At 49.0% G+C, this 18,399-nt stretch overlaps 1 protein-coding gene, 3 non-coding genes and 1 pseudogene across 5 annotated transcripts; 1 reads left to right on the forward strand and 4 right to left on the reverse strand.

Moving 5' to 3' along the window:
- Nucleotides 1-11,928: 11,928 nt before the first annotated feature.
- On the forward strand, nt 11,929-13,842 carry LOC135269910 (surfeit locus protein 1-like; annotated as a pseudogene).
- A 527-nt stretch (nt 13,843-14,369) lies between these two features.
- Nucleotides 14,370-17,672, reverse strand: LOC105713292 (large ribosomal subunit protein eL8). 2 transcript variants are annotated; one of them, XM_012446927.3, is made up of 8 exons: nt 17,625-17,672; nt 16,814-16,934; nt 16,155-16,304; nt 15,728-15,868; nt 15,465-15,544; nt 15,057-15,187; nt 14,717-14,786; nt 14,370-14,534 (listed from the first exon to the last, which is right to left on the reverse strand). In XM_012446927.3, exons 1-8 carry the CDS (start codon nt 17,625-17,627, stop codon nt 14,430-14,432), a joined length of 801 nt encoding a protein of 266 aa, XP_012302350.2. In that variant the 5' UTR covers nt 17,628-17,672; the 3' UTR covers nt 14,370-14,429. The 2 variants fall into 2 exon arrangements, with proteins under 2 accessions (XP_012302350.2, XP_064224300.1); XM_064368230.1 differs by lacking the exon at nt 17,625-17,672 and adding an exon at nt 17,233-17,274.
- On the reverse strand, nt 15,258-15,330 carry LOC135272095 (small nucleolar RNA SNORD36). Its single transcript, XR_010340196.1, has one exon. It is a non-coding gene; the product is annotated as a small nucleolar RNA SNORD36 (small nucleolar RNA).
- Nucleotides 15,614-15,685, reverse strand: LOC135272096 (small nucleolar RNA SNORD36). The gene has a single exon (XR_010340197.1). It is a non-coding gene; the product is annotated as a small nucleolar RNA SNORD36 (small nucleolar RNA).
- On the reverse strand, nt 16,385-16,459 carry LOC135272110 (small nucleolar RNA SNORD24). Its single transcript, XR_010340207.1, has one exon. It is a non-coding gene; the product is annotated as a small nucleolar RNA SNORD24 (small nucleolar RNA).
- Nucleotides 17,673-18,399: the final 727 nt, after the last annotated feature.

Raw genomic sequence — 18,399 nt, forward strand, 5'->3', positions numbered from 1 at the left:
GTGTTGGGTGGGGCCATAGAGCTCCCAAGAGTTTGTCTTTGGCTATCAGGGTAGGTAGAAAAAAGACATCAGGTGGGGTCACAGCTAGGTGAGTTTGGGCTTGGACTTGGAGTGGGGCTTCCTGCAGCCACTGTGGGAGGGGATGGGGGGTGGTTCTCAGGCCAATGGATTTGCTTCCAGGGGAATTATGGCCATTTGTGCTGTGTCATACAGGTTTCCAGGGAAGTGGGAGGAAAGCTGGCAGCAACAGGCCTCACCCAGCCCCCATGTAGCCAGCACAGTCAGTCTTGCTCCGCTTGGCTGTGCCCCACCAACAGCATTGAGTTTATATCCAGGGAGTGGGTGTGCAGGGCTGAGAACTTGCCCAAGGCTACAAGCCTCCCCCCTGACAAAGCAAGATAACCCTCTTGGGCACTTCATGAACCATTGACTGTGGCTTCTACTTGTATCTGCACTGCCTGTTCACCTCTCTGGATTCTGCTCAGGAAAATTTGTGTTCAATTACTACAAACTTCGGCTAGAACTTCCTTCACCCTGTGGCTGTAAGGTATATTGCCGAGTTAAAATGAGGAAACTGAGGCCAGTGTGAGAAAATGAGAATCTCTCAGGTGAGGTTCTGTGGTCCGGGAAGGGGCCAGAGAAGTCGCACTGAGCTTCTCAGGGTGTGGGGTTTTATAGGGAGTGGAGGTAATTGATTGGTCTTTAGGGAAACAAAGAGCAGACAGTTTCATTGGTGAGGAGGATTGATTGATTATTAGGGAAACAAAGAGAAGACAGTTTCATTGGTGAGTTTCATTGGTGAGGGGGTTTGATTGATTACTAGGGAAACAAAGAGCAGAGAGTTTCACTGAGATTGATTACTAGGGAAACAAAGAGCAGAGAGTTTCATTGGTGAGGGGAAGTCAAGGTGCTGATGGGGTGAGCTGCCATTGGTTGCCAGGCAGGACTACTGGTGGGCTGACCGGCTGGGGAGGTCAATGTTAAGCTGCTGTTGGACAAATCTTTGGTGGACTTTTTAAATTTTGAAGGGGTCGAGTGAGGAATGCAGGAGTGGGTGTGTGGAGCCTGCATAGAGAGACCAGATAGGAATGGGTGTGGGGAGCCAGCATAGAGAGGCCGGCATGGGGAGAGATAAGTGTGTCAGCATGGAGAGGCTGGCGCGGGGAGAGATAAGTGCATCCATTTAACTTCCGGTGAGGCAGCCGGCCTTACAGTGGCCCCTCTCCAATTTCACTGGCTGCCTTTCCCAAGGACTGAGAGGACCAGGAATGGCTTCCCTGGGTTTGAGCTGGCGACTGGTAGTGCCTATAGGACTATTCCAGCTGCCTCTTCTATTTTCGCATTTCAGTCCACTCCCTAGACCAGTTTTGGCTCTAGGAAAGGTTAAATCCTTCTACTGTAATCTGGATTTTTGGATTCCCCAGCAGGGATGTGTGCTCTCCTCACACTTGGGAAACTCAGTTTTTTTGGCCGACTTGTAGAGTGTGCAGCAACAAGCTGCTTCTTTCAAAGGGTCTGAATTGTTTTCCTGGTATGTTCCTGCAGTGGTTTCTGGGGTAAAAACTCATGATATGAGTCTCCACACTGTTCTGCCTGTCTGAGTGGGCGTTGGACATTAGTGCTGTCTTCTATCTGCCATTTTCCTCTAAAATCCTATGGTATGATTCTTAGATTGGCTGAAAGTGAACCATTGATTCTTACGCTATCTGGAGGAAACTAGTCTCATGTATGATCCAGAGGGGATGGCAGAGTAAAATCAGCTGTGGGTGTAGACAGCCTCAGAATAGGGATCCTAGCCAGAACTGGGGCAGCTGCCATGGATGTGCAACCTTTCAGTCCCCAGAGTAGGAAGGACCCTGGGATGACAGGCTCGACTGTCCACCACCCTCTGAGGAAGACTCAAGCTGGGCAACCTTAGAGGATGAAGGTTGAGGTGGTCCCTATGAAGTACCCGTCAACCATGGGCAGTGTCTGCTGAAGGTATTCAGGGTGGCATCTAATTCTTTGATCTTGAATGTAGAATGCCTGAACTGCTTGTTTAAAATGGAGGTATGTTTGACTGATTAATTGCCAGATGACTTGAAACCTTATTTTCTACTTTATACTGGGGACTTTGAAGACGTGATTCAGAGTTGAAAGCTCAGTTGAAAAACATTGTAGACTGCCCCCATACCCTAGGTATCTCCCTCTTCATGTCACGTGTCAAATGAAGCTTGTATACTTGTATGCTTATGTGACAGAAGTTGTGATTTACTCCTGACTGTCATTGCTAAAGACTTGGATGGAGAAAAGCTAATATGCTTGTAGGACATTCTTGTTCCCTTTCCTTGGAAAAGGCAGCTAGACCTTGAAGCAACAGGCCAGGGTGGCATGGTCCCAGTGGAGTGTAAGCAGAAGCATAGAAGCACTTAAAGTATATTCCTTGTAAGTGTTCACTGCTCAAAGAATCTTAGGACCTTCTGAGCCCCGTGTCCTTCCTGGGCCCATCTGTGAGTTGGAGATTAGTCTCCACTGGATGAAGGGCACAGCTAGATTTAGAATCTTGGCTTTTCTTCAGAGTATATGCTCCAAGTTTCCTGATGTACCTTGGAGCCAAGACTTTGATAGCTGGGGATTCCAGTCCAATGCATACCATAGACTAAGTGTCTCTGAGGCAATTCTGTGTACTGCATACAGACTGAAGAGCTGTGTCCCATTTACCTCTTCACCTGCCCCCACCCATTAACAGATGATCCTCTCCTGAAACTTCTGTAGACCACAGCCACCCATGCCTCTGTGCTTGGTCAGTCGTCCTCAAATCTGCTACAATGGACCACAAGAGCGTCTAACCAATTTGGGAATTTCTAGATATGGTTCATGTTTTACAGCCTACCTTGCTTTAGGGTTGAGGCTTCTTGCTATCCTTTAGGTTTAAGCTCAGCTGTTAATGTCTGACCTTCAGTCTTCATCTTCCTTCATGGCTGGTCACCCTATGCGCTATCCGTACTTCATGACAATTTGTGACCATGTTCATGTGTTACCTTCATCCCACTAGACTTGGCATCATGAAGATAATGTCTCCAAGATGCTCAGAATCTTCCCGTGTAGCTCCAAGTTTGAGCTAGTAACTTGTACTTGCTGAGCCTAGCAGAGGGGAAGGGGAAGCTGAGCACTAGGTGACATTCTCCCTGGTCCTGCCAAGGATTTTAGATGTGACCTGGCCTGTAATAGGGAAGCTATTAAGGAGTTACAGGTGATTTGCAGGTGTTTGTAATCAGACTTAATTTTATAAACTTGCCATTCTATAGAAAACAAAGATGTTAGGAATCGTGGGCAGGGGAAGCCATTTTGTATCCAAGTCTTAGTGAGAAATGGCATAGGGTGGCAGGATTAGAAATGCAAAAACACGTTGGAAGGGCACAAGAGGTATAATCAACAGGATTTGGTGGCTCCTGAAATTCTTACCAGGAATACAGGTAAACATAAAGACAGCATAATGGAGGGGATCTGGTCTTCAGGTCCAAAGATGGCCATACTCAAAAGTACCCAATGATGGAGACCTGTATAGGGGACATGAGTAGCCCTGGTAGGACTCGGCCAAATGAGTCATAAAGGTAACTCGGCTCTCACCGGCTAATGCTTCAGGGTTCCATTGGCTTCAGTTTTAACATTAGACCCTCTTTTGTGCTGGACTAGCTCTCTGGCATTGAGGGGTTTTACTTCCCCATAGCAGCAGTATAACCGGGATATAACTACCCAAACTTGAGTTGCAGAGTAAAACTGTTACCCAAAACCATAAAACACATATTTTCCCAAATGCAAGGTTTTCTAAAATGGTGGTTTAACATAATGTAATACAACATAGGCATGTAGCTTGAAGTATAGCTTATAAAACCGTATCCATATATCAGACTAAAACCGATGGAATTCTGAAAGGAAATCATAAAGATGAGAAGTAAAATGTGATACTGCTAATACTTAAGTCTTGTAACCTTGTACAGATTGTAACCCTGGCCCTACCTATGGTAATAAGATATATATGTTGGCAGGTTAGCTTCTACCAACCTCAAGTGTCCTACAAGTTGAGCTTGTGTCTACTTGTGTTCTGGCTAATTGTGGGGCAAGAGTTCAGTACTTGCAAGAGGGATCTTGGCCATCACCAGTAGTCTGTACCACCTAGTATTTAGTGGGAGCCCTTCTGATGTGATGCCAAATTCAACTACACCTGTGATATGCTAGCTTACCTGATCAGATTTCCTCTGCCTCACCCACTGTGGGGTGAGCCCACCATGCCTAACCCTTCTAAAGTTGACCAGCTGGCTTAGACCTCAATCTGGCTTTGGTGTAGTGGTCAGATGTCAGCTACTGGCAGGTTCAGGTGGAGTTCTGTTGAGGAACCTCATGTGAGCACATCACCAAGCATATGGAGCAATTACCACATTGTGAAGGTTCTGGCCCTCGAGGCTGGTATATTCAGTACCTCACCAGAATCCAGGTAAAGTAGCAGCTTGTTATCCAGCTGCTTGGCCTGGGCAAGATTAACAAAGCCGTTTGTATTGTCTTGGATGTTTGGGCTAGAGATGTAAATACAGGGCTTGGGCATGAGGTTACTTGAGCAGCCTGGTGAAGGGTGGAAAAGTAGCAGGAAGTAACTAGCTCTTGTTTCTTGCTGTGGGTCCTCTGGGTAGGCCTGGGGTCCCTGGGGTGGACTCAGTAGTTGCACACCTGATCCTCAGGCAATGTTACATGGACACGAAGCTTGCCACTTGAGGTCCCAGTTGCATGATGTGTCTGAGATCAGTAAAGACAAAGCAGGGATACAATAGCACTAAAAGATCAGGTTCTTACCTGGTGTCTTCTGGGCAAGCATTTCAAAACTGATCTCAGTGGGGAACCGTCACTTGTCAGTAGGTAGGTGTGCCAATTGTGGTTTCTTTGCCTTAAAAAGTTACAAAGCCATGACAGTAAGACTGGGCCCTAGGAGAAGTGAAGCTCTACTCCCTTAAGCCCTGGCTTTTTATATTAGATTCAGAAACTATGGGTGTACATTGGTTACCTAACCCAGTACCCGCATGTAACCCCGTTGCCATCACCAAAGTAGCTGTGGAACAAATACATTGCTAAATCCAGCCTCTGGAGGGGGTGAATGTAAGAGATAAGACACAAGGCTGGGTGTGGTGGCTGATGCCTGTAATCCCAGCACTTTGGGAGGCTGAGGCTTGAGGGATCACCTGATGTCAGGAATTCCAGACCAGCTTGGCCAATATGGTGAAACCCCGTCTCTACTAAAAAATACAAAAAAATTAGCTGGGCATGGTGGTGGGTGCTTGTAATCCAAGCTACTCAGGAGGTTGAGGCAAGAGAATTGCTTGAACCCAGGAGGAGGTTGCAGTGAGCCGAGAACATGCCACTGCACTCCAGCCTGGGAGACAGAGCAAAACTGTCTCCAAAAAAACCCCACAAATGTAAGTCTGCTAATGGGCTTCTGGGAAAGCTATTTTTCTGACTAAAAACAGCATAGCAGGCCGGGCGCGGTGACTCAAGCCTGTAATCCCAGCACTTTGGGAGGCCGAGGCGGGTGGATCACGAGGTCAAGAGATCGAGACCATCTTGGTCAACATGGTGAAACCCCGTCTCTACTAATACAAAAAAAATTAGCTGGGCACGGTGGCGCGTGCCTGTAATCCCAGCTACTCAGGAGGCTGAGGCAGGAGAATTGCCTGAACCCAGGAGGCGGAGGTTGCAGTGAGCCGAGATCGCGCCATTGCGCTCCAGCCTGGGTATCAAGAGCGAAACTCCGTCTCAAAAAAAAAAAAAAAAAAAAAAAAAAACAGCATAGCAGATACTGCTCTACACTGTATTTGTACCTGAAGTATCCATGATATCTGGAGCTTAGCCATCTTACATTACCAAGCTTCAGGTACAAGCATGGTGACAAATATCCTAAAGATCATAGGGTATAAAAAGGGCCTGGTGACATCACTGTACAGTACAAATACCAGTTGTCTATGTTCAGAGCTGATATATGGAAAACAATTGATGTTCAAGCCAACAGTTACTGTGTGAGACAAAATACATAGCTGAACCACTGGATAACTAAATTTCAAATCCTGATTGATTCTTTTCAAGTTTTTGTCGTCCAGAAAAGGAAGGAGGCCAGGCTTCCTGCTTGTGCCGTAACAGTTTTCCAGACTGGTCATTGAGACATGAGGCAAAAGCAATAGTCCTAAATATCCTTAGTCTAAAATGGACAAAGACGTACTCCCTTTAGTTCTTTACCTAAAGTGACTTCACTTAACCAAAAAAATAATTCGGGTTTGTTGAATTTAAGAATTTTCAGGTAAAACCAGTTGACTCACTCTTCACATGTGCTTAGTTTTTGTTCTTCTGAAAGCAGACCCTGAGACACAAGGACTTGGGTGTAACTAATCATGGGGGTGATACCAGAGCACACTGAGGGAGTTACAGAAGTGAGACAAGGCAAGTGAAACCTTGGTGAGGTGAGTCCAGTGGGTGACTGGGCCCAGTCCTGACAAGGACACTCGAACAATCCTGAGAAACGGTCGAGGTGGACTGTAACCGGGGAGGCTACCTGTCCTGCTCCTCACTGGCTGATGGTCCTTTCCAAGGACTAACTGCAAGTTCTCTTGGCCTGCCCTGCATGCAGGCATGCCTGGTCCTATGGCAGGAGAGCTCAGGCAGACAGATGGCTATCAGCTTATGTCTGTAGGTGAACTCTGGGTGGCTTGAGCAAATGCACAAGAGGAACTGAGTGTTTGGTGTAACTTGCATCTAGATGCACTTGTGCCTCATGTTGAGTTCACTTATTCTCAGCTTGAATGGTCACCATCTTGAAGAACCACCCTTTAGAAAGAAACTGCAGTAAAAGTGGCAAGCTATACTCGTCCTGAGGTGGTGACGATGTCTGTCTCTTCTAACCACACATTCTAGATTCTTTCCCATGCTCTGCCAATATTTATGCTAATCTAGATTTCTTAGTAAAGTGACCCCAACGGTGACTCATGGAGGGTCTGAGTACCTTGCACTTCTCAGGTCATCATAACTGCATACTCTGGTTCCTCCCCTCATGGTGGCAACAAAGTACTGTGGTGAACCCCGGATATCTAGATATAATCATCCCTTACACAGCCCCTGCTTGAGCATGTACAACCTACCTGAGCATGATTGGGGTCAACAACCCCTGCCAATAGAGTAACTAACTCCTCTCTGCTTGCTGGTCTACTGGGATGAAATGCTTAACCCATTCTACTGCTCCTAAAGGATGTATCTGCCTCTAGGGAATCAGCAGTTCTGATCCTATGGGGGTAAGTTTGTGAGATAGGAAGCATTCCATCTCCACGTGGTCAGTAGTGTATGACAGAGGTCATATGTCTGTCTATTCCTTGGCTATTGGATACTGTACCGTAGTTTTGGGGGGCAAAATAGTGTTATGGCGGTTGATTCAACTTACAGTACAACTTCATATGATACTGGGATATTTGGGGGGTTGATAGAAAAAGAGGGGGAACATCTCCCTAATTGAGGTGCAAAAAGCACTAGGTCTCTGGGTAAAGAGCCAAAATGGGAAAACTAGTATGGAAGGCGGCTGAGATCAGATAGCTCCATCTGTGCTCAAGCTTCTCATGTTTCTTGGCTCATCTGGGACTTACTGTCTGAACCATCTACTGGGTGATCACTCATTTTCTTGGTGCTTTCTACCTGTTGGGAAGTGATTATCCAGGTTCTCACAGGGAGGAAGCTTTGCTTGCTTGTCAAGCCCAGTACATGTGGACTCGGCAGAGTGGTTTGATTTCTATTGTGGGCCTACCGGGGGTGAACCCCTCTCACCCTGCGAAGAGGGTGCTGCTGATTCAGGATGTCTTTGGTGCTTTAACTTTCCATCGCCAGATCATGGCTCATGCTTTCCATGAATAGGGTGAGCGCACCTAACAGCAGTAACTTAAGCATATCCTAAGAGGGACAGAGTGTGGCAGATGCACCTGAATGTGTTCAGAGCTAGGGAATCCAGGAGTGGCCAACTTGGGGATTTGTTCTTGTCTGTGAGGAACATCAGAGCCCCTGGCCTTTGGAGCATGGGCTATATGGGGGTATTGAGGCCCTGAGTTTTAGGTTAAATGAAAGTTGTCAGGTGGAAGTCCTTAAGGGGAGGATGCTACATGAAAGTGCTACATAAACTGCATGCTGTTGGCAAGTGGTTGTGGCTTTCTTGCCCAGCTCGCCCCCACTCGGCTGTGTTAACTTGTCCAGCCTCCTGCCACTGGATTGCAGGAAGGTGGATCTCTTGTCCAGCTCACCATCACCGGACTGTCTGTAAGGCAGTTCTGTCCAGCCTGCTGCTGCTTGTTCTCCCTGTGTGTAAGCCCCCAGTGTAACCGTGTCTTGTTGGCTGGTTCTGGGTCTCTTCTTAACGCCACTTGAACATAGTATCTTCCCTAGTGAACATGTTAATAGGGGTTCAGCACAATACAAAGGCCACATCCTGGTGGCCAAAATGGAAGCCCAGAAACCTCATAGGAGAAGAGGGTACTCAGACACAAATGGGCCAAGGGGCTGACAGCATCTTTGGCCTGTGTGGACTGATGCTGGGTGCATGGAAACTTGTGATCAGATACATGTTATGAAAGACTGTCAATTTGGGGTGGGTTTTAAGTCTGGGCTCTGAAAGTAGACCCTAGGATGAGAATGTGAGGGATAAAGACATACAGCCGAGTAAAGTCCATGCAAAAATCCTTAAGTTGGTAGAGAAGGGTGAGGGTCAAGAGGTGAGCAAAAGTGATACTAAGCATAGTCCCATGGGTGGTAACTCTAGTTCATCATGGCTGAAGAACTCTGGAGCCAGAACCGCTCATACCTCACATGTAAGTGGCAAGGGAGCAGAAGTACTTACACCCCCTCTCCCTGTCAGTGGACAAAGCTGCTCACCAGGGGGATGCACCCCAGGCTCATTGAATTCTTTTTGGGCTGGCTTCCCAAGAGATGAAACTGTGCTAGCTGTTGGCAGTAAAATCACCAGGAGCTATTGTCCCTGAGATGGGAGAGGGACTTCCAGAGGTGTTGGGAGAACACTGGCAGCCTCTCTGGGGGGTCTTGAAGCCTGGAGTTTGAAGGGAGAAACCCTAGTCTGTTCCTTCCAAATGCTAAGAAATGAAACCAGTTCTCAAAATGAGGTGCCATGGTTGTCCTAAGTTTTTAAGTTCTGGGATACATCTGCAGAACATGCAGGTTTGTTACATAGGTATACATGTGCCATGGTGGTTTGCTGCACACATCAACCCATCATCTACAGTAGGTATTTCTCCTAATGCTATCCCTCCCTTAGCCCCCCCCGACCCCCAACAGACCCCAGTGTGTGTGATGTTCCGAAGACAATCCTGAGCAAAAAGAATAAAGTTGGAGGCATCACGCTACCTGACTTCAAACTACTGCAAGGCTACAGTAACCAAAACGGCATGGTATTGTTATCAAAACAGATATACAGACCAATGAAACAGAACAGAGACCTCAGAAATAACAGCACACATCTACCAAAATCTGATGTTGGACAAACCTGACAAAAGCAATGGGGAAAGGAATCCCTGTTGAATGGTGTTGGGAAAACTGGCTAGCCATATGCAGAGAGCAAACTGGACCCCTTCCTTACACATCATACAAAAATTATCTCAAGATTAAAGGCTATCATGAATTTAAAGTGAGACCAAGCAATGTGGTTTCAGTGTGAATTTCCCTGAACCTGAGTCATGTAAAACCAATGAAGAAAACATTCTCGGGAAAAATTAGTGGAAAAGGGGAGGCAGGACAGGGGTTGTTAAGAAGCCAAGGCTGTGATCTCTAGCAAAAACCACACATTCTACAGGCTCTGCAGACTCCTTGGATCCCTCAAGGCAGCCCATGACTGCAGGATACACCTCGACTGTGTGTCTCGTCTTCATACTGACAGCCATTTGTTAGTAACTGACTTAGTTTGGAAGGTCTGCCGCGGGTGATGCTGGCTGCATATGTGTGTGCAGGCAAACGGGCCTAAGAATCGAAGGGCAGTGCTGCAAAACAGCTGCAGGTGCTGCTGTTTGAAGTCACACAGAAGCTAGGGCTGAGCAGGGAAATGGTAAAAAGCACTCAGAAAACGTGGGCATGGCTTAAACATGGTTCAGCAGTAACACCATACTTAGGAAGAAAAGAACAGTAGTAGGTGGCAGGTAGAGCACTCTTCCCTTTTTAACAGTTCAATAGTTTCTAGAACAGGTGGTTTCTAGTCACATGGATGAGTTCTTCAGTGGTAATTCTGAGATTTTGGTGCACCTGTCATCTAAGCAGTATAAACCATACCCAATGTGTAGCCTTTTATCCCTCACTCCCTTCCCTCAGGTCCCCAAAGTCCGTTATTCTTACCCTCTGCAGCATGCCTGCCTGTCCTCAGGCTTATCTTTGGGCTTTATTCCAAGAACAAGACAACTTTCAAAATGGCCTTGTGGGAATGTTTGCTCTTGTTCCAAGGCCCAATAGGGAAGATAGTGATGTGGAAATTCCTAGGAGTTAAATCTTAGCGAGCACCTGGCTAAGCGACTTAGTAACTAGTCGCTTATTAAATGCATTTTGAGTGGATGAATGGTGCATCTTAGTCCAGTGGAACACATCTTAGCATATTCTTGAATAAAAAGGCATGAGTTACCCAGGGTCATAGTTGGTGGTCAAGCCAACACTGAGCCCTAGATCTCACTCAGTCGGCAAGCATACTCAGTGTGTGCCATGTTCCAGGCACTGGGTTGCGCTGGGCTGGACACAGGGGCTGCTAGTAGGCTCCAGGCAGCAGGTTTTGTTCCCTCCTGTGCCACATTCTCTCAGGCAGTACTGGAGTCTCTTTTGGAAGTGGCTGCTCCAGGTCTCTGTTCAAGGGCTTCTGCCTCCATGTCAGTGTTGTGAAACTTTCTCCAGAGGTGGCCTGGAGGCCAAGCAGGTGTGGCAGTTCTGCAGCAGACGCATCTGCCACAAAAGCGGAAGATGACTCCTTTCTCCAGTGGGTCCTGCTCCTCATCCCTGTGACTGCCTTTGACTTGGGGACATGGCAGGTAAAGACCGGCACCTGGTGGGGTAACTCTGGGCCCTCGACCCTGCTGCCATCTGCTTGGGCTTATGCTCTGTCACTGTAGGTCCAGCGTCGGAAGTGGAAGCCAAACCTGATTGCAGAGTTGGAGTCCAGAGTTCTGGCCGAGCCTGTCCCTCTGCCTGCAGAGTAATTGTGTGGTTGTGCCCCTAGGGCTGATCTCACTTGAGTTCAACAGTGGAGCCCTGGCTTCTGCTGGGCGGCCTGTCCCTCTTGGCAGGAGTTTTAGTCACTTCCTTGACCTCAGATGAGAGCTCTCAATATCAGTCATCCTGTTGGGTTTGTTGTTGACATGTGACTGCCCTTGGGAAGCTACCTGAGGCCACCTCCTGACATATGGAGGAAAGTCTTATTTGGGGTCCTGCGTGTCACTCTTTTTTCAGGTGTCATGAACTTATCCTCCACAGGGCCCAAGGCCCTGTAGGTCTCACTGTGAGGGTGGTCTTTTGAAAAAGTGCCCTAAATGATTTGACTGCCCTCTCCCTAGAGTATACCCTCAGTGACAGGTATATCCAACCAAATGTTCCATTCAGCGTAGCAAACAGTATGCCAGATTCGGCTTGTGGAGGTTTTGGCCCACATGTTTTAAAAAATTTCACATAAAATATCATGGAGTCGTCCAGATTTTTAGCTTCTCTTGTAAAGTTAGACTCTGGGAGTGCAGATCCACATTCCCACATGGCATCAAAGGGCCAGTTTCCCTTTAGAGAGGATGCCCTCTATCTTTCCCCTAGTCTGGCCCTGGTGGGCTGTGTAGTCTGCCACCCTCATTAGGGGATTTGTTTTCCGGCCAAACCTTGCTCAGGCACTTCTTGTCTCCATGCAGCCCAATGGAACTGAAGAATCTGGAGTACAGGCCAGTGAAAGTTAGGGGGTGCTTTGATCACTCCAGGGAGCTGTATTTGATGCCCCAGACTATGGTGGACCCTGCCTGGGAGGCCGGCTGCATCTCCTCCTCAGCTGAGACTGGGGCCTATGTGGTCACTCCCTTCCACTGCACCGACCTGGGGTGAGTAGGGCATGTGGGAGCTGGCTGTCCTGGCAGAGGCAGTCAGGGTAAACTAATTTACATGACTATTTCCTTCACAGTCCCTAACCTGGGTAAGACCCTGGGAAATCCAAGATACCCAGAATATTTGATTCCTTGCATAGTTTTAAAAATCCCTAATTGTGACATTGACTTAAACTTCTCAGCCAGCTCATTTATGACTGAACAATTTCTGTATGTTGACCTCTCAAGGGGAAGGAGGGATTCATGAAACGGGGGCCCCTTCTCTGGAGAAACTCTCTAGTGGCCTGCACATTAGATGATGGCGGGGTATGAGGAGGGGCCAATGAGAGGAACTTGAGAAAGGATCCCAGCCCTACCTTGAGGGAGTGGAGTCAGGGATGGCTCCCTAGGGGGCTATTTGGGAGTTAAGAGATGGGAAGAACATTCCAGGCAAAGCAAATGACAGGGACATTGAGGAACTGGAGGATTAATGTACAAATGATAATACCTGGGGCTCTTGTCAGCCCATGGCTTCCTGTTTTATGCCTGGGATGGGTCGGTCCCAAATGCTCTGTCTCCAGCAGGCTGGGGTGCCAGGGCTTCTCCTCATGGCTGCCCCCTTTACGAGGGATTGGAGGCAGCCATTGCTAGTTCAGGGGAGAGGTGTGGGGTCTCAACTCTGGCATGGCAGTGTTGGTCACCAGTTGCACGTTGCAGTGGGTAGAGCACAAAGCAGCAGCAGAGGGGAAAGCCACATTGGTAAAAAGGTGGTGAGGTGGCAGGGATGCTTTTACCAACCAAGGGGCCTCAAGAGAGGAAGACTTTGTGTGGGCCTGCCAGCGCTCCACTGAGTCAGTCCTGTTTTAAAAGCCTTCCTTGGTGCTATAGTTGTTCCTATGGGTGCCTGAGTAACCATGAGTGACCGTTTTTATTCAGAAACCCTCCCCGCCTGGTAAACAGAGGGTTCGTTCCCAGGAAGAAAGTGAATCCTGAAATCCGGAAGAAAGGCCAGGTAAGGGACATGGACTCTTCCTACTTTAGGGAAGGCTCTGGGAGTCAGCCAGGCTCCATGGTCTCTCACCTTCCTTTATAGATTGAGGGAGAAGTGGACTGCGTTGGGATGGTGAGGCTGACAGAAACCAGGGTCTTTTGTCCTCAAGAACAATCTAGAAAAGAACCACTGGCATTACCGGGACCTGGAGGCTATGGCCAGAATCACAGGCACAGAGCCCATCTTCACTGATGCTGACTTCAGTGCATTGTTACCAGCTTCACCCTAGAACAAGTAGCTTTTGTGAATACTGTCCTTCCTCCTCCTATCCTTCATTACTCAGTCCTTGCTGTGGCATACATTCTTGCATGTGTATATGGGGGAGGTGGCAATTCAGCAAAGGGATCCTAGCTAGGCAAGTACTGAGGGGTCAAGGCCAAGGTAAAGGCCACACAGGATTTCCAATTAAAATGACAGCCACTAGGAAGTAGTGCAGAGGCTGGCAGGCAGCAGAGGGTGGACTTGAGTCTACTGTCTCTGCAGAAAGCACAGTCCCAGCAGGACCCATCGGAAGGCAAACCAGTCACTGAGGAACGAGCATTCGCAGTACATCATAACCTGGTGAGTCCCAGATGGCCCTCTGGCTCCCTCCCCTTCAGCCCAGGAGCCCACTAACACCTTCTTTCAACCCCAGGTATGGACTCTGCAGCTACATCATAGCTGTGGTTTAAAAAATTCATACATGGAACACCTGGTGTGTGAGACCAGCTGCTAAAGCCCTATCCCTGAATAATGATGTATTTGAAAAAGACTACCTCTTTATGCTGGATGATGTGCTATTGGGATAAGTTAAAAGTTCTGGGCCTTCTACTTTGCATGAGCTCATGACTGGTTGATCATAAAATCCTGGCTTCGTTTCAGTCAGTCCAAAGAACTTTCCTAAAACTTAACACGAAAATTGTATCTAAGGAGCAAAATGCCTGGTTTAAGAATGTGTAAGGGTGAGGAGGGCTGGGTGCAGCAGGTCACTTGAGGTCAAGAGCTGAGACCAGTCTAACATTGTGAAACCCCGTCTCTACCCAAAACACAACAATAGGCCAGGTGTGGGCCCGTTAATTCCAGCCACTCGGGAGGCTAAGGCACCAGAGTATCTTGAACCTGGGAGGCAAAGGTTGCTGAGATCATGCCTCTGCACTCCAGCCTGGAAGACAGTGAAGCTCTTAAAAAAAAAAAAGCTATACTTGCTAAGCCCAAGTAAGATTCAATCCAAGATACCAACAGACATTGGCTGAAGGAAAATTTGCATTGTTTTAATTATTTTTATTTACAGAAAACTCATCAGTGTACATTTAACCCAGTTTTGTGGCAAGTTCTTTAGCCTTTGCTTTTTCAAGCTTGGCGATGCGAGCCACAGACTTGGGACCCAGGACATTGCCTCCCCAGTGACGGCGGATCTGAAAAGACAAAAAGAGGGAGTCGGCTTAGCTTCTTGTTTTCTGAGATTTTCAAGGTTATTAGTTGCGTTGCTCTGTTTGGCTGTTCCAAGCTGATTGCCAAATAGAACTGCTCATGAGTTAAGCCAGCCAGTTTTTTGGGAAGATTAGCACAACAGTATTTTGTGTAAAGCTGCTCTTACCTCATCGTATCTGTCATTGTAATTGGTGCGGATAGCTTCCACCAGCTTAGCCAAAGCACCTTTGTCTTCCCTAGTAAGGCAGAAGGGAAAACAAAAGTGGGTTTTTGGCCTCTCAGTTTCCCTTTTAGAACATGTAGCTTCATTTTTAGCTCAAGACAATCGTTTGCCTGAGATGCAATGTGGCCACATGGTTTACTCAGGTGAAGAAATTCTTAACCATCACTGGCAAAAGTTCAGATAAATGTTATTTCTTAAAACTACAAAACCGCCCTTAAGGAAAACAACTGTGAGGCATGGATTAAATGCACTGGGGAAGTCTGGGGCCAGGCTGTGTACTTACGAGTTAACATGTGTGAAGGCGACAGTGGTGCAGGTCTTCCTGTGGACTAGACGTCCCAGTCTTGCCTTCCCCTTGATAATGCAGTAAGGTACTCCCATTTTACGACACAGGGCAGGCAAGAAGACAACCAGCTGGAAGAATGCATTAGTTAAGAGTGTATTTTGACCAAAAGCAGTACATTTCAAAGCTAGCTCGGTAGCAAGTGCTCAGGGTTAAAAAGCTCATGGATTTGCACTTCAAGGTTAAATTCAGTGAGAGATTCACATCATTGCAAGAGCCACGCATGAGTTGGATCCCTTGTCAGTACTGTCCTCACCCACTTCAGTCTCATCACTGACTCGCCATTAGGCCTACTCTCTTCCTGGTACTGACAGAGCCCTTGGATTAGCAGTCAACAGGCAAACACACCTCAATGGGATCCACGTCGTGTGCAATCACCACCAGCTGAGCTTTCTTGTTTTCCACCAAGGTGGTGACGGTGTTAACTCCTAGAACACACAATCACTGTGAGCATTCACCGGGCCTGCTCTGGTAACAAGCTGCTGCTGGGCCCAGCTGTTGACTCAGTGTTAAAAAGCTCGGATTTACTTTTCAGTCATTTTAGGTGAAGAAATTCTACATCACTACAATAGCCTGCCCCCAGTGTTCACCCTAAGGTGGGGTCTACTCACCTGCTCGAAGGACAGGTGGTCTCTTAGTGGGGACGTCCCCTTTGCCAGCCGCTTTCTTCTCGGCCCGGGCCAACAGCCTCTGCTTCTTTTCTTGTTTTGTCTCTGGTCTATACTTGTGGGCCAGCTTAAGCAGCTGAGTAGCTGGTAAAACACTCTTCAGTTTAGGCTTATAGTCAAGGTTCTAATCCTTATCACTTAATATGAATGCTAGATCGCTGTCCTGGTATATATAAGAACTATAATGTAATGACAACTGCAGTTCAAGAAACCAAACCATTCACCCTCATGTTCTGGATGAAATAAGAAATCAATGATTTGAATAAACTCATCAACTTCAAAAGCTCCCCTCACCCCAAAGCCTCAGATCTGTAACTGTCAGACTAGAGTCCCTGCCTGAGAAACTCCCTTCCACGCCACAGAACCTCACCTGTTTGGCGGTCCAGGGCCTGGGTGAACTGGTTAATTGCAGGGGGCACTTTCAGCCGCTTATAGAGGATGGCTCTCTGCCGCTGCAACCTGATATAGCGGGGCCATTTCACAAAGCGGGTGAGGTCTCTTTTGGGCTGGATGTCCTGTCCTGAGAAGTAAAGGGTGACATGGACCGAGGCTCAGATTCCGTGTCAAGTTCCTGTCTGGGGCCACTCAGAAGGGTGTTGGTGCATCAGCGATCTTGGTGGTTTAAAACGTCATCAACATCTTTCAAATAGCAAATATTCGTTTACATCATCTGTACACAAACACCTGAGAACGCGAGCTAGAGCACGATGCCTTTCCTAACAAGAAGCCAAGGTGCCACCAAGTACAGCAGAATTGCAGTCCGAGGGCCTCGCTGGGACAACACTATTGTACTTGTTTTCGGATGGCCAAGCTGAATCCAAGGCCACTACCCTATTGAGCCGAATGCTCACTCAGCAACTCCCAATGAAAACAAGAGACACACACCATCACTGCCCGTCTCTAAGGGACACAGGTTAAGGACTGAGACCACTTCACACCCACTAAAACCTACAAGATCCAACTCAACCCCATTACCACTTTTCCCTGGGAAAAACACAGATCGTTTTCATTCTACCGTTTGTTACTCACCAATACCAAAATTTTTAGGCCTTTTCTCAAATAGTGGATTCACCACTTTCTTGGCCTCCTGCTTCTTCACGACAGCAGGGGCCGGAGCCACCTTCTTCCCCTTGGCCTTCTTTCCTTTCGGCTGGGCAAAAAGAAAATCCCGGTTAAACCGCCGCCTCCTTCGTCGGGAAGTCTCAGGCTGGATCCTTCAAAACAAAGGGCACCGACGGCCCCTGCCCGAACCAGGCCAGCGAGCTGCGTCCTCAAGCCCCTCGGCGCCACCCCGGCCTGTGCAGCTGCGGCCTTGCTTGCTGGGAACGTGCTCGCCATTACTCGACAGGAGCGTCTCCCATCAGCCGCACGAGCACGCAGCCCCCGAAACCCAGAGTGGCCGGAGCCCGGCTAAGGCCGAGGCCATGCGCTCTCTTCCCGTCACCCACCCAGGAGACGCCCGGGACAGTACTCATGGCGCCTGAACCGCGGCCCCGCAGGCTCCAGGAGCAGAAGCGGGCTCGGAACTCGTTGGTCAAAGCCTCTGGGGCGGCCCTCAGGAAAACCAGAAGCCGCTAGTGCTCCCAGCTCCTCGACCCCGTCCGAGCCCCGCACCGCGGCGCTCCCGGCTCTCCTCCAGCCCAGCGGCATTGAGACCAACGCATCCCGCTCCCGGCCGCCCCAGGGCTTTAGTACGTCTCAATGTCTCCGTGCCACACCAGGTACAGCTCTCCTAGAGCTAGGGGGAGCAGGAGGCCCTGTGGGGCCGCGTCTGGAGGAGGATGGCAGCGGATAAATCCGGGAACCCGGCTACGGTTTCACTGAACTAAACCTTACTCACCATCTTGGACGGCGGGAAGAGAGAGAAAGGAAAGGGTATTGTGGGTAATAAGTATGCGGCCTCGAAGATCGCGAGAGTTGATGCCGGCGCGGGATTTCATATTTAAAGCAACAGGACTCCTATAAACCTAAAAATCGACGCGGGGCGGAAAGACTGCGGCGGCGGACTAGGTTTTCGGTCTGCGGCGCGACCGGGAAGACTGTCTGGGCCGAGAGACTGCGGCGCGACCGGGAAGACTGTCTGGGCCGAGAGACTGCGGCGGGCAGGCCCGGCCTGGCGAGAGGGGCGGAAAAATGCGGGTCCCGGAGGCACTTGTCCACCCCGCCCCAGGCTGACCCGGACGCGGCGTCTGGTGCGTGGGCTCTGGGTTGGGGGTGAGGGTGTGGTGGGGGTGGGGTGGGGACGGAGGTGTGTCGGGGGTGGGGATGGAGGTGGGCTGGGTGAGCGGGAGTGGGGGGGCTGGGGTCAGGGGTCCGCTTTACTACTTGTGACTTATTTCCCCCATCCTGCCAAATGTGGGTGCAAACAATGAGAGTGCGTCCAGGAGTCCGCTAGGCCTTGCGCCAGGCCCCGAACCAAGGGGGACCCAGGTCCTCCCCGAGCACCGTGCGCAAAGACCTGGTCCGAGGGCCAGGCAGGTCCAGCGCCGAGGCCGCCCAGTGCGGCTGCAGGGCAGAGGCCGAGAGGCGCGCGGAGCTGATCCCCTTGTCCCGGCGCACCGAGGAGCCATGAGGGCTATTAAGCGAGGGAGTGGAATGACCGCTTTTTTTTTCTT

Source organism: Aotus nancymaae, unplaced genomic scaffold, assembly GCF_030222135.1.
Source record: "Aotus nancymaae isolate 86718 unplaced genomic scaffold, 86718_ANA_hifiasm-v0.15.2.pri h1tg000006l, whole genome shotgun sequence".
In the NCBI taxonomy this organism is placed as follows: domain Eukaryota; kingdom Metazoa; phylum Chordata; class Mammalia; order Primates; family Aotidae; genus Aotus; species Aotus nancymaae.

Excerpts from the sequence above, each read along its gene's own strand:
- LOC105713292 (XM_064368230.1), bottom strand. The coding sequence starts at position 17,259 with ATGAGTACTGTCCCGGGCGTCTCCTGG. Across the intron at positions 15,545-15,727 it reads ACCACCTGTCCTTCGAGCAG|GAGTTAACACCGTCACCACC; the intron begins GTGAGTAGACCC and ends TGTGTGTTCTAG. Across the intron at positions 14,535-14,716 it reads ACAATGACAGATACGATGAG|ATCCGCCGTCACTGGGGAGG; the intron begins GTAAGAGCAGCT and ends TTGTCTTTTCAG.